This window comes from Notamacropus eugenii, chromosome 1 (assembly GCF_028372415.1).
Source record: "Notamacropus eugenii isolate mMacEug1 chromosome 1, mMacEug1.pri_v2, whole genome shotgun sequence".
NCBI classification, from domain to species: domain Eukaryota; kingdom Metazoa; phylum Chordata; class Mammalia; order Diprotodontia; family Macropodidae; genus Notamacropus; species Notamacropus eugenii.
In genome coordinates this window covers 78,528,227-78,542,727 of record NC_092872.1, presented here as the reverse complement: position 1 = coordinate 78,542,727, position 14,501 = coordinate 78,528,227, and the positions used below count along the sequence as shown (strand labels likewise).

Sequence of the window (14,501 nt, the reverse complement as noted above, 5' to 3'; positions counted from 1 at the left end):
TTTTAACTCTGCCTACAATCTGTTTAAATTATCAAATACTTCTTTACTCAAATGATCTGGGATTTTTTCAGCACAGCAATCTTCCCTCTATCAATGCAAATCCCAACTAGTTTGCTGTGGCTCATTCCTTTTCAGTGTGTCCAACTCTTTTCGACCCCATCTGGGGTTTTCTTGGCAGAGATTCTAAAATGGTTTGCCATTTCCTTCTTCAGCTCATTTTACAGATGAAGAAACTGATATAAACAGGATTAAGTGACTAGCAATGTATCTGAAAGAGATCTGAGGGTTTCAGTAGAGTAAATACCATGATACAATATCCAACAAAGCAAAAGTGACTTTATGGAAACCATAGTTTCTAGGACCAAGGAAAGAAAAGACAGCTCATTTCCCGTTCTCTCCTGGTCAGTATTTAGTTCTGGAAAGACATTAATAACCTGGAGGATGTCCAGAGAAGAATGACCAGGATGATAAAGGGTCTTCAGATCTAACCAGGAAAGGGAGTCTGCTACTCTCATTATGTTTTTAAAGGCTACCATGCGGAAGAAGGACCAGGCTTGTTTGGCTCGGCTGCAGAAAGTAGAACAATAGATGGAAGTTACAGAGAGGCAGATTTTGGCTCAATACAAAGTAAAACTTCCTAATAATTAAACCTGCCCAAGAGTAGACTGGGCTGTCTTTGAAGGTAGTGGGTTCCTATTCATATGAAATCTTCAAGCTAAGGCTGAACAATCAACCATTTGTCAGATATGTTTTAGAGAAGATGATTGTTCAAGTTATCTGTTGGAGTAGATGGCCTAAGACTGGAATGGGGAATCTGTGGTGTTGAGGCCACATGTGGCCTTCTAGGTCCTCATGTGCAGCCCTTTGACTGAATCCAAACTTCACAGAACAAATCCCCTTAATGAAAGGATTTGTTCTGTAAAACTTGGACTCAGTCAAAAGGCTGTACTTGTGGACCTAGAGGGCCACATGTGGCCTTGAGACCACAGGTTTCCCAGTCCTGGCCTAAGATATTCCATCTAACTGTGAGACTCTGCAAAGTCTTGATTATTTCACTCCACTAAAGAAAAGTCATAGCACAGACCTATATAAAATGTTTATATTTGGCCCTAAAAGACATTTTTATGCATTGCCCAAGATGTTAAAATTAGTCTACATTTCCTGAACATATGCTGTCTAATCAATGGGAAGGAGAGTAGGAAGAAGAAGTGTGGGACAATCAATGATTGGTGGCAGAGTCATGTAGTGGAAAAGGTCCTGGTTTGAAGTCAGAGGACCTGGCGTTGAATCTTGGCTCTAAACTAGTCGAAATCCATGATCTTTTTATCCTATATGAAGTGACTAAAAAAACACAGATACATACAAAGTCAAATTAATTAACATGAAATCCCACATGGTACATGGGACTTTGGAGTCAGAAGACCTAAGTTCAAATCCCATCTCTGATACTACCAGTACGACTTTGAGCATAACTTTAATTTCCCAGAACCTCAATTTCCTCATCTGTAAAATGACAGGATTAAACAAGATGGCTTCCAAGGAATCTTCTAGTTCTAAATCTATGATCCTCAGGATTAATAATCTAAAAAACAGACACATCTACCACCAGCACACAGACACAAATTGTTCTATCACCTGTATAGCTCAGTCCTACCTGAAGACTTTCGAGAGCCATAGAAATCTTGAGAAAATATCCTCCAAGTATGGCTAGAAAACAAAGTTTATGATCCTATCCAAAGAAAATTGAAGCTTACGATTTTTCTGCTTTTTTCCTTAAATACCTCATTTTCTTATGATTGATATTGAACTGAAGCAAAGAACACAAGTAGTACATTTAAAATATCAGTTAATTTCTCATAAACTGTCAACTCTTACTCTTTAAGTCCTATGTACTATAATCCTGGCTTCACAATTAGAATCCACACCACAAGAAAATAAGCTACATAGGTAGCTTTTAATTCTTAGTTATATTTCAAGAAAAATTTAACCTTAATTTAGTAGAGCAATATGATTACATATATGAAGTCACAAACAAAAATACATCAGCCTACACTTCCCCAGGGGAGGAGAGTCTAGAGTCAGAGATCTATTCCCAAAAGGAAATTGATGCTGCAAGAGAGAGAGAGAGCAAGTATGATTTTGTTCTAAGAAAATAAGGAGAGTCAAGTCATTGGAATGAGATCTAAAAGGTTGATCGATTCTGGAAGGCTCAGTGCCAAGCTACCACAAGAAAGTTACCTTAAGAGAACAGAATCCAGGATGGGCTTTTTGGTGGGGTAGGAGGAGAGGGAAGTAGAGGAAAATTTCCATTAAAAAAGAAACCAGGAAACCAGCCCAGGGCTCTTGACAAAAGGAAGAATATTGCCCAATGTGAACTGAAATTAAGGACAAGTTTCTTCCGTAGAGGCAACTATCATATAGTGAGAAGAACACAGGATATGGAACATAAGGCAGATTCAAATAACATTTCTGCCACTTCCTACTTCCATGACCATGGAAAAGTCACTTAGTCTTTTTCAGGTTCAGTTTCATCATCTATAAAATTACAAAATAAATTAGATGAACCTTCTAGTTCTAAATCCTTGAAACCTAAGATACAAGACTGGCCTTATGTGTAGGCAGAGTAAACAACAGTTTAGCAATATGTTTTCAAGGAGCTAAAGAGACATATATATACCCACACCCATCTCTCTACAGATTTCATTACTGCCTGAGACTCTATAGGAGGAGATCAATTTCTTTAGCTTAAAACTTTGTCTTTTGGTTAAATACAATACCACTGAAAAAGGTATACCTTAGAGTGAGTTTGTCAGGTCCCTTCCTGTGAATGGGTTTTAATGGGCAATTATAATAATAACAACAACATTTATATTGTGTGTTAAGGTCTGCTAAGTGCTTTAAATAATAAGTGAAAGAAGTGACTGAAAGTAAGGGAGAGGATGATGGATGAAGAAGATGTAGAAATGGGAGGCTGTGGGTCCTGCAGACTAGCTTGAACTTTTTCATAACTTTGCTCAGACTATAACCATCCTGTTCACCATGTGATTTACCTATTCAGGAAGCATTTGTGAGAGTCTCCTCTGCACAAAGCAGTACACTGGATACTAAAAGGGATAGGAAAAAAAAGAAAAGAAACAGACTTTTAAGGACCTTACAATTCATTTGGAAAGAAAAGATATACACAAATGTAGCAAGTAGAGCTTCTTGCATAATGTAATCCAACCTGCTTACAAGACAATGAAGGAATGTAAAGTAAGAAATAGATATTAATAAAATGTTAGCACTCAGGGGTGCATGACAGTCAATGTCTAGTTTCCAGAAATTCATTTCCTGTAAATTCCTAATATAAGGCTCAATAAATTACCAAAAACCACATAGAATGTGGCACACATCACTATAATCTGACCTGGTCCCACACTTGTCCCAATTCCCCTACTATTTTCTGCAAGTTCCAAATGATGAGCCAGCCCTTATCTATGTAGAACCAAGTGGGAAATCTGTTATTAACTTAATATTCCAATTTTTCTCCCCAAAGAAGCACTGTGTATTACCATGCTTAAATTATCAGTTGTTATTGTCTGTAATGATATAGCTTTATATTTGTACATGTTTTCACAAAACACTTTCACATCCATTACCTAATATAATATTCATAATTATCTGGGTGAGATGAGGCAAGTATTATCATCACTTACAGATAAGAAAATAGAAGCTCGGAGGAAGTGGATTGTGCAGTGGAACGATTCCTACTTCCACAAAACCACACTGCTTAGTTTGGTACATGTCGTATTTTGTGGATTCTACAGATGTTTTCTGGTCTATAAATCCATCAACAATATTTACTCTTCTTATTGGCCAGAGATTTATCCAAAGGCTGGGTGAGGCCTTTGAAAAGTCAAGATACACTTTAACTCAATTTGCCAAGGATTTTTTACCCGATTCCCACATTAATCTCAGTTATTATCGTGTTGGATAGGCATTCTAGTATCCTTAACAAAAGCAGTAGAATAGCACCTGTTCTCTTCATCTTGATGCCTCTTGTTTTTATATCATGTCTCCAAATATACGATCTACTTTTGTAACAAAGATTTTAAAAGGAAAAAGAAGTTACTCAAAACCAGTTCATGACCAAGTCTGAATATATATTCAATATTCTATATCCACATTGCCCCACTTCTGCAATTTAGGAAAGGAAGTACTGGGATTATTTTCTTTAGATCTGCATGATATATTTATCTACCATAATTTAACAAGCAGTATTTTCTTTCTCTAGTTCATCTCCTTTTCAAAGTCAAATTATCTGGGCCTAGCTCATTTTCAATATAGAAATAATTTATAAGCCAGTTAAATAATTTGACCACCTTCATCCCACCTCACTTTTGCTTGAGTTATCTTCTCACATGTTCTACTCTCCACCCTTTCCCTAGTTGCTAGGCAGATCATCTTCATTGCCCTCTACCTTCCACCATCCCTTTATCACTCACAAGTAAACACTGAGAAATTAATAAGGCAAACAGTTGCAAGAAAAGACCAATGACACAATGCAATCTATAAACGCATCTGGTCTCTAGAGCCTCCAACAAGTCCTTACTATGTAAAAACTCAGTAACAGAAACAGCCACTGAAAAATAAAAATTAGATTTTCTTTTATATGGAATTGTTATTTCTTATGACAAGTATGTTTTCCCCGATTCACATTTTATGTGGCACAGTGGATAAAGTGCTGGACCTAGAACCAGGAACCAAGTTCAAATTTGACCTCAGACACTTACTGGCCGTATGACCCGGAGCAAGTTACTTAACCTATCTGCCTTAACTGTAAAATGAGGATATCACCTAGCTCATAGAGTAGTTGCAGTTGTTTTATTTTCAGTTCCCAATTCTCTCCCTCCTTTTACCAACTTCCCATACATTGAGAGGACATGAAAAATGATACCCATTATACATAGACATCAAAACATTTTCACATTAGCTATGCTGGGGGCCGGAGAGGAGAAAGCAAGAGAAATAAAGGGGAAAATATGCTTCAATCTGAAAGTTGAGTCCATCAGCTCCCTATCTGGAGGCAGATAGCATTGTACGGCATGAGTCCTTTGGAGCTGTGGTGGATCACTGTATCCTTTCACTGCTGAAGGTTACTAAGTCTTTCATAGCTGATAATCTGTGCAATATATCCTGCTGTTCTCTCTCTGTTCACTTCACTTACAGAGGCATCCTCTTGTTTCCTGTTCTTTGCCAACACAAAAAAGAGCTGCCATAAATATTTTGTACATAGAGGTCCTTCTCCTTTGATCTCCCTGGGGTACAGAACTAATAGTGGCATTGCTGGGTCAAAGAGTACGCAGTTTTATAGCCGTTTTGGCATGGTTCCAAATTGTTCTCCAGAATGACTGAATTAGTTCACAGCTGCACCAACAGAGTATTAGTGTACCATAAGGCTGTTGTAAGAATCAAATGAGATAATATTTGTAAAGAGCTTAGCACAGTACCTGACACATAGTAGGTGCTTAATGCTTATTCCCTTCCCTCCCCATCCTCATTTCAAATTCTTTACATATAAACCCAAATGGAAAACTGAGTCCTGATTCCATCATCCATAGAAAAAAAACTGAAGTTGAGTTCCAGCCAGGTAAAAAACAAACAAAAACACAAACTTCCGTTGTGTACAAGATTCCTCTTCTCCCTTTAGTCCAATAGGTTACCTTCATACTTTGAGCATAGCAATAGTCTTCCTCTTCGAGAATTAAAGGCAAACAACAAGCAATAGCCTAAAGGGAAATCAAATTTTATTTGCCACAAATACAAACAGAAAAATGAACAAGTAACAAGAAATATTCATTTACTGAATTGAATACAATATTTTATCAAATGCCTCCACTATACTCTACTGTTTGATAGCCACAGAACAGATTCACAGAAACCTAAGATGGAACATCTCAAGCAGCCAGTGATCCCAGTTTATCACTCCTTTACCTAGACAAGCTTCACCTAAACTATTCTAGGCAGAAGGGCATAAATCTTATTGTGTTTTGTTTTTAATCTCTTGGAAAGCTTCCTTTTGTAATCCATTTCAGTGCTCACCATGAAATTTTGATTCATGTCTACTCTAAATCTCTTCAGCTATAAATTTTAGGGCTTCCAGTTTTCCCCCAGTTCTGATCCACTTTGTATGCTGGTAGCAACACCTTGTTACCTCAGTGAATCTATAATCTGTCAAAGTGGGTACTCCTCCAAAGGAACAGATTGCAATGTACCAGCACCTTCTCAACCTGAACAATTCTTGCTCATGCCTTTCCCATAATTTCTCCAGAGAAGATCTATAATAGTCCTGGAGGTCTTTCCTCCCTAAATCTTTTTATAGTTGTATTTGTGTGTGTGTATTTTATATATGTGTGTGTATACATACACGTATGTATATATGTGTGTATATATGTATAAATACATATGTGTGTATATATTATATATAATAGGTTCCAATAGAGCAGTTGGCATGTCTTCCTAAGCAACTGGTCCACTTCTTTCCAATTACATCTTACCTGATTGATATTCTTTCCTCATGCTGATGACAAATCAATATTTCTTAAAGCATTGCTTTCATCAAATAAATTCTCTGTTCAAAAATCTACAATGGTTTCTCTCTGCCTATGAGACCAAATACTAACCCCTTATTCTATCAGTAAGGCACTCATAATTTGATACTATATTACTTGTCTAACCCTACTTCCCATTACTCCTCGATAGAAAACCACTGCTCCAATCAGTTTAGTCTCCCAAAATCTCCATCCTGACTCCCGGCTCCTTTCTACTTTCAAGCTAGTGTCACTTCTGGAGCCACTTCCATAGTATATGCTTCTAGATACCATGAATCCTAAATATTTGCAAGGATAGCCCTGACTGACACCCACCAAGTTCAATTTGACATTTCACATCTTCACCAACTCCTTGCTGGCACCACTGCTTTTCCAAGTTTCAAATGGTGAGTCATGGCTTATAGTCCCCACATTATCCATACCCCTCCATCCAACCTGCTCACCCAGAACATCTTGCAAGTTTATAATGCCACATATATAGTAAGCATAGAGAAATAATCCCATTCAATCTTCAACCATATAGGAAGAACTATTTCATTACAGTGTACACATACACTCCTACAGACCTACTATAAATTATCACAAGTAAATTTGCTTACCAGGTATTTCCAAGTAATCAAAATTAAAAGGTTTGTTGTTAGTCTGCTTGGATCAATTACCATTCAATATTCACTGAGGGGCAGACTAGTTTTTAAAAACTGACAAACACTGGGTGTGTTTGTGCAAGACTGATTAAAAAATTTAGTTTTCCCTCACTCTTCTCTTTTTCTAGCTAAATAATCTCAATTACTTTAATCTAATAGCACAAAATAACCTCAGTTTTATGTAGTCTTCCTAATTTGCTAATTAATACCAAATCTATTCAATTGCCTTCTCAGACTTACTAAATTAAAACAAAAATGGGTTTATCACAGGTGGTACTCACTGGTCATTATTTTTCCTCCTCTCAGGGAGTCTGAGCAACACTTCTTGAGAATACCCTCCTCCCAAACTCTTTACCTTCCCTGTAAAAGTACTCAACATAGTATCTATCTCACTGTGGGAAGTCCCATTAACCTTCAGAATGACTCTTGGAGGGCTTGAATCTGCAGCTCTGGAACAAAGAAACGACCTCTAAAAAGAGACATCCCAAGCTGGAGAACACTGAGGATTCTCAGGCCCTAAGCATTCCATATTGTGGCAGAAAATGCTGATGCAATTTTGTTCAGATTAAGCAGTGTCACAAAATCATTCCACAATGTATCAACATACATTGTGAAACATATTCATTCACCAATGTTGACTATTTCCTTCACATTAAGGCTTCTCTACTTGGACAACTGAACAATCTGGTAGGAGAGATTAAACCACCCAAAGAACTAATAATAACTTAAAGTCACAGTGGCTGCTTGGAGACTCCTTAGGATGTGAAAGTATTAGGTAAGAACACCTCATAGTTTGTCTGTGCCATTTGGTGCTCTGTGAACTCTCTGGCAATAGCACCACCACCACCTACCTGCACCCATTTGGAATATATCAACAAGTAAGCATGTGAGTAGAATGGGCACCCAAAAAGGACTAATTACCGTAATATCTACACAAGTATTTTTAATGAGTGGTTAAAGATAAATATCTTCAGCTTCTAAGGATTAGTCCAGCACAACACAAATATAAATTCCTTGCCAGTGGTGATCATCTAATCAAACTTCCCGCCAAAAGCAGGAGTATTTTCTAAACGAAATAGTCCTCCAGACTCTGCTTAAATATTTCCAATGAACCCCAGAAAGCAGCTCATTCTTTTTTTCTTTGACAACTCTAAATATTAAGAAATGCATCTTTAAATTCAATTTAAATCTGCCTCCCTAGCACTTCTACTCATTTATCCTCATTCTGCTTTTTGAAGTCACAGAAAATAAGTCAAATTCCTTTTCATGTGACAGCCTTTCAAATAGTTCAAAACAGCTATCATGTCCATTTAGCCCTCTTTTCTTTTCCAGGATAAATATCTCCAGGTTCTCCAGTCGTTCCAAATGGATATACCAGGGCTTCCATATTTTCACCACCATCCTAGTTGCCCTTCTTGGAGCACTTTTTAATCTGTCAATATCATTCCTAAAATGGGATGCCCATAACTGAACATGAAACTCCATACGTGGTCTAACCAGTGCCCTTATCACAGAGATTATACTGTACAACACAAAACAATGCAAGGTATATCAAAAGCAGCACATGATTAACTGCTAAGTAGAACAATAAGTTCTATAGGAATTCAAAGAAAGAAGAGATTCCTGTGGGCTGAGGAAGTCAGAAAAGCCTACATAGTGAATGTTAGGTTTAAAACTGTCTTAAAAGATGGATAAGACTTGGATAAAGGAAGAATAATTAAAAGAAGATTCCACATTATGAAAATAACGTGAGCGATGTCCAAAGTCAACAATTAAAAAGACAGGCTTTGGGATAGTGAATAGACAATAAAGGCAAAGCAAAAAATTCCTCTAGAAGAGTTGTGGGTAACAAAACTAGAGGGGTAGTTTGGGGTCAGATTGAATCCAAGGTTAAGAAACTGGCTTAACCCTCTAGTGAGGGAGGAGCTATTAAAGGTTGAGCAAGGAAATTTCACCATGAATGTGGCACTTTATTTTATTATAGTAATAAGACTATTTATAAGCGAGAAAGGTAGCTACCAAGGGTATCAAAATATGCTTTTAAATATATTTTAATAAATGCACACTTTTAGTGCCAAAAAATTAGTTTTAATGACATATTGGTATTTATTTTGTGATAAGTCACGTATTACAGTGAAGATTCAAATCTTTCAATGAAAACAGTGTACAGGGGGCATACTTTTAAAATACAGGGGAGTTCAACTTTCAAACCTTGCCCAAGGCAAACAAATAGCTTGTCTCAGATTAGATGTGCAGGATGAATTGGAGAAAGACTAGAAGGGCTATTATAAGCCTACTGTAGCTGTTCTTTAAAAAAAAATTCTATGTCATATCAGATGACTCTTTGGGAAGGGAAAGTGGGTAGGTGGGGAGTCCAGGGGAAATTTAGATTAGATAAATACAAATTATGTCAATAAAAATTTATTTTTTAAACAAATCTATTATTTTCATCTAAGCATACATGGCCAGAAGGATGAAACAGGATGGCAGAAGTTATATGGAAGGAAGAGTCAACAAGGTTTTATGACTGATTTAATTGGGGTGGGGTAGAAAGAAAAAGGAATCTTCCATCATTCATCTAAGGGGGATACTTGAACAAAAACTGATGCACCAACAATGATGATACTTTCAATTAGTTTTTGCAGTAAATTAGCTATTGTTTGCATTTGACTACTGCTACTCCAAAGTTGTGTACTATTACCACAGAAAGTTGCTTTTAGGGTATACTTAACATTCATAGCATTATCACTGTACAGGCTTAGAACTGGACATAGTCCAAACTCCTCATTTTACAAACGGGGAAACAGACTCAGAGAAGTTTTTAATGACCTGCCCATGGTTACACAGCTAGTGGCGGGGGTGGGATCTGAAACCAGATCTTCCTGACTCCAAGATCAACAAGTTGGCCACTACATCATCTGCCTGTCCTTTGTATCCCCATCAAGATTAAATATAATAATTGAGTTTTGAAAGGAATTTTGTTTTATTCTCCATTCCCAAAGCATTTTTCCATGATATTTAAGTAACACATTAAAGTGACCTTTTCCTTAAAAGATAGCTGCTTTAATTTGTATGTAGAGATATAGCTTTATATTTACAAATTTGTATATTTGATCTCTATTTGTATCACTATATACAAATGTGACTTGATCCACAATCTAATAATCTTTTGTGACACAGGGTTGTTACACAGAGGTTTGTAACCAGACGGAAGACAAAATAAGAGGCACAGAAATAAAATAACGTGACAATGGAAACAATCCAAGTGCTCTAAAAGGTAGAATTTCCACATGCCAAGAATTGCTAAACTTTAATTAGGGACCAAAGAAAACTGAAATCTAAGCAAGACTTTCTCATTAATCTAAGAGGATTTAAGAAAGTTTCTTCCTGATAATCCAGTCATAAGAATTAGTTTTATCATGCTTTGATTACTACTGAGGCAACCTGTTTCTATCTCTGGTAGCATAATCACTAGAGGCATAGGCAGCTTTATGTAATTAAAGTAGTATCGCTCAACACAATTACTGCAGGAGAATAAGACTAATTCAAATCATTCAGGATTTTTGTCACTGTCGTCCTTAACACAAACAAAAGGAAACTGGGTGCACTATGAGGGTCTTCTCGACTCAAACCTTGTTGCTTAGATGTCAGTAATCCTTCTCGGTAAACAAAGAATCTCTAGTTATTGAGGGGAAAACACACCAAAATCAAAGCAAAATCCTCATCAATGAAAGATCAAGATTAAAACGAAAAAGAAAAAAAACCACAATGTGTTATGTAATCTCTAGAAATAGCCAAGGCCCAGTTTGGGGACTGGGTTAATGGGGATTTAATAATCCCGTGGGAGAGAGCAGAGTGGAGAGGGGGAGGGGGGAAGTTCCCATCTGCCAGCAGAGGGGAGAGGATCAAGAGGAGCCAAACAACACTTCAGTATCTAAAATTCTCCAATGGAGCACTCACTTAGAGGTTCCATGAAGAAATAAAGAATGGAAATTTCATACAGCTAAGTCACTTATCTGCCCCTTGTTCTGAACACAGAATAAGTCAGGAGGTCTTTGCTATCAGTGGTTATCAATGAATGCTATCAATGAACTTTCCAAATTTTAGTTGTAAATTAAGACCAGGTGCAACAGGTGACTTGATTTTTGCAACCAGATATACAACCTCCTAAAACCAAAAACTATATCCTGGATAATTTCAAGCACATTTTACCTCCTAATATCTGTACCCACTACAGCAGAAGTCATTAGTGAAATTACAACAGGGATTCTCATCCCCTGAGTTGTTCTGAAGGGACTGAGAGTAAAACACACCTTCCTACACTCTTCCCAGAAAGGACAGTCTTTCACAACACCTGATCAAATCATGCAAGGGAGTAATCTAGACTGTAGTCTTACAAAAGGAAGAGGAAATGAGAAAAGAGATGGAGTATAAACCCAGAAAAACAATGGAGGGAAGGGAGGGGGAATCGTAGATTTGTAGCTAGGACAGACTTTAGAGGTCAACTCGTCCAACCTCTTCATTTTACAAATAAGGAAACCAAGGCCCAGAGATTAAGTTACTTGCCCAAGGTCACGTATGTAGGTAGCTGAATTCAAAACATTTCTTTTGACTTCTGTGCTCTTTCCACTGGGTCATACTACTCCTTATCTAGTAGTAACAGCTGTATTGTTAAAAAAAAAAAAAAAGATAAAGCTCAGGGTAAAGTTGCTGTCAGTTTTTTTTCCTATTTCTTCAAAAAGGTAGGGGAGGAAGAAAGGAGAAAGAAAAGGTGGAGGCAGGAATGATGCAAAATGAGCCTTGTCAATTTATTAATCACTCCAGGACCCAGCCCACACCATCAACCACTGGACAGCAAGGCAGGACATAGAAAGATGCAGCTATAGACTAGCCAACAATAATATAACAGAGAAGCTTGGAATGGGCAGGAAACTGACAGTAACTAACAACTGTCTTCCCTAAGAGTCTAAAAAGAAACAGGAAAGGAAAAAAATAGCGTTCTAACTCTCCAGGAGTGAAGCTACAAGAATGAAAAATACCACTCCACTAGAATTACTGTGCCTTTTTTAATTTGTTTGGGGTGGTCTGTTGTTTTGGTTTGTTTTTTTTAATGGGGGAAAAGGGACTACATATCACAAGCTGTCATAAAGCCTAAGTTTGAATCCCACCTCTGAAATTTACTATTTGTATGACTATGGACAATTACTAATTGTGTGACTGTGGACAGACAAGTCATTTAACCTCCGAACCTGTTTCCCCATCAGTAAAAGACCTGTAGTGCCTACCTCACAGGACTGTTGTGAAAGTTAAATGAAATAAATTATGTAATATGCTTTGCAACCTTTGTAGTATATAAACTTCAGTTAATAACTACTGTAACCTGGTTCCCTAACAGTTTGGGAGGCCACTCTATAACAACCCTACTCCCCAAGAGTTGGGGAAAGGGGAAATTTTACAACTCTTCAAGAGTTTGAAGGGGGTGGAGGTCGAAGTTCAGATGTTGAGGAGGGAATGGGTTTACAAAAACCTATCTCCCCAAAGTGTACAGATGGGAATGATCTTATAATAATAAGAGTTTGCTGCAGGTATTCATATGGGGGTCAGTAAGAGGCCAAAATCTTACATCTCTCAGCTCCCTCGGGAGTTCAGATGGGGTGGGAGTGGGGAAAGAATCTTACAATAAGCTTTCACAGGAGCTCTGGGGGGATGGATATCACTGTACCCCAGCACCCCGGAGGTCTGGGTAGGAGTCTCTAACAGCCCCGCCCCCAGGACCTCAGGTGGGATGGATGCCACGGTACTCCAGCACCCCGGAGGTCTGGGTAGGGGTCTCCAACAATAGTCCCGCCCCCCAGGACCTCAGGTGGGATGGATGCCGCCGTAGCCCAGCACCCCGGAGGTCTGGGTAGGGGTCTCCAACAATAGTCCCGCCCCCCAGGACCTCAGGTGGGATGGATGCCGCCGTAGCCCAGCACCCCGGAGGTCTGGGCAGGGGTCTCCAACAATAGTCCCGCCCCCCAGGACCTCAGGTGGGATGGATGCCGCCGTAGCCCAGCACCCCAAGGGTCCGAGTAGGGGGCTAACAGCCCAGCCCCGCTAAGTTTGGAGCTGGACAGGGAGGTAAGCGGGGGTGCCGGCCTCACTCACCCCGCACACAGAGCAGAGACATGGTCCGGCAGAGGCGCGGCCGGAGCCGCCGCTGCCCGCTCCTCCTCCGCCTCAGCAGGTGCCGCTGCCGCTCCGGCTACCGCTCTCCTCCGGCCCCCCGGCTCCGGCTGGGGCCGCTCCTCATGGCTCCCGCCCCGAGCGGGCGGTGCCGGCTGCTCCCCGAGATCCGCCCCCCGCCTGGTCCCGCGCCTCAGAAGCGGAGTGGACTCCGGGCGGCCGCGACCACCGGCTGAAGGCTCAGGGGCAGGGGCGGGGGCAGGCGCCGCGGCGCCATCTCGGAGGGAGGAGGGAGCCGGCGGAGCGCGCCCTATCCCACACCTCGACCCTCCCCCCTTCCCCCTCCCCCCTTTCCTCTTCCCTCCTCCTTTCCCTCCTCCCTCCTCCCTCCTCCAGGCTGAGCTCCAGAGCCCGGCGGAGTCCGGGCCCCGCCACCACGCCCCGGCCCACCCTGTCCCTAACCAATCAGCGCCCCAAGGCTGCCCTGCCCCGCCCCCTGGGCGGCCGGTCTGGCAGGGCAGGGGCAGGGTCTTGCATGGCTCACCGTGTAGGTGTGGCTTCGGCGAAGAACCAGCCCAGGTACAAACACACACGCAGACATACGCACACATGCACACGCACATGCTCTCATCCCTAGCGGCCCACTCGCCCCCAAGCTTCTCTAGGGTAGGGGCGTACCTCCAAAGCAAAGAGGGGTGGAGTCTCTCCCCTCACCTGGAGGAGGAGGAGCCTAGCAGTCCATTGATCCGCCCACTTCGGGGATGGAGCTTCTACCACCCCCTCCCTTAGGCCGGTTACCAGGCTTTAGAAAGAATCTCAGCTTGTCGCCTTTGTTTGGGCGGGGTTTATTCTCTCTACAGGTGCATTTCCTTAAAGTTCCTAGGTGCCTTGGCACTAAGGAATAACGGAAGAGACGACGGCCCATCCCCCTCAGAACCAGCTTCAGGATAACGCTCTCAGGAAGCTGTTCCGTCGTTTAGTCGGATCCGACGATTTGTGACCCAGTTTGAGGTTTTCTTGGCAGAGACACTGGAGTTGTTTGCATTTCCTTCTCCAGCTCATTTGACAGATGAGGAAACTGAGGCAGACAGGGTTAAGTAAC

The 14,501-nt window shown here is 40.4% G+C and overlaps 1 protein-coding gene across 4 annotated transcripts in view; it reads right to left on the bottom strand.

Moving 5' to 3' along the window:
• The window catches only part of UNC13B (unc-13 homolog B), a 344,899-nt gene extending 331,175 nt beyond the window's left edge, over positions 1-13,724 (bottom strand). For 3 of the 4 annotated variants that reach the window (XM_072606660.1, XM_072606674.1, XM_072606666.1), the window contains exon 1: positions 13,382-13,706. In XM_072606660.1, coding sequence (XP_072462761.1) covers positions 13,382-13,403 — 22 coding nt within the window. In that variant the 5' untranslated portion in view covers positions 13,404-13,706. Of the gene's footprint in view, positions 1-13,381 lie in introns of all 4 variants that reach the window. The other variant, XM_072606704.1, reaches the window with a different exon arrangement.
• Between the last annotated feature and the right edge of the window lie 777 nt (positions 13,725-14,501).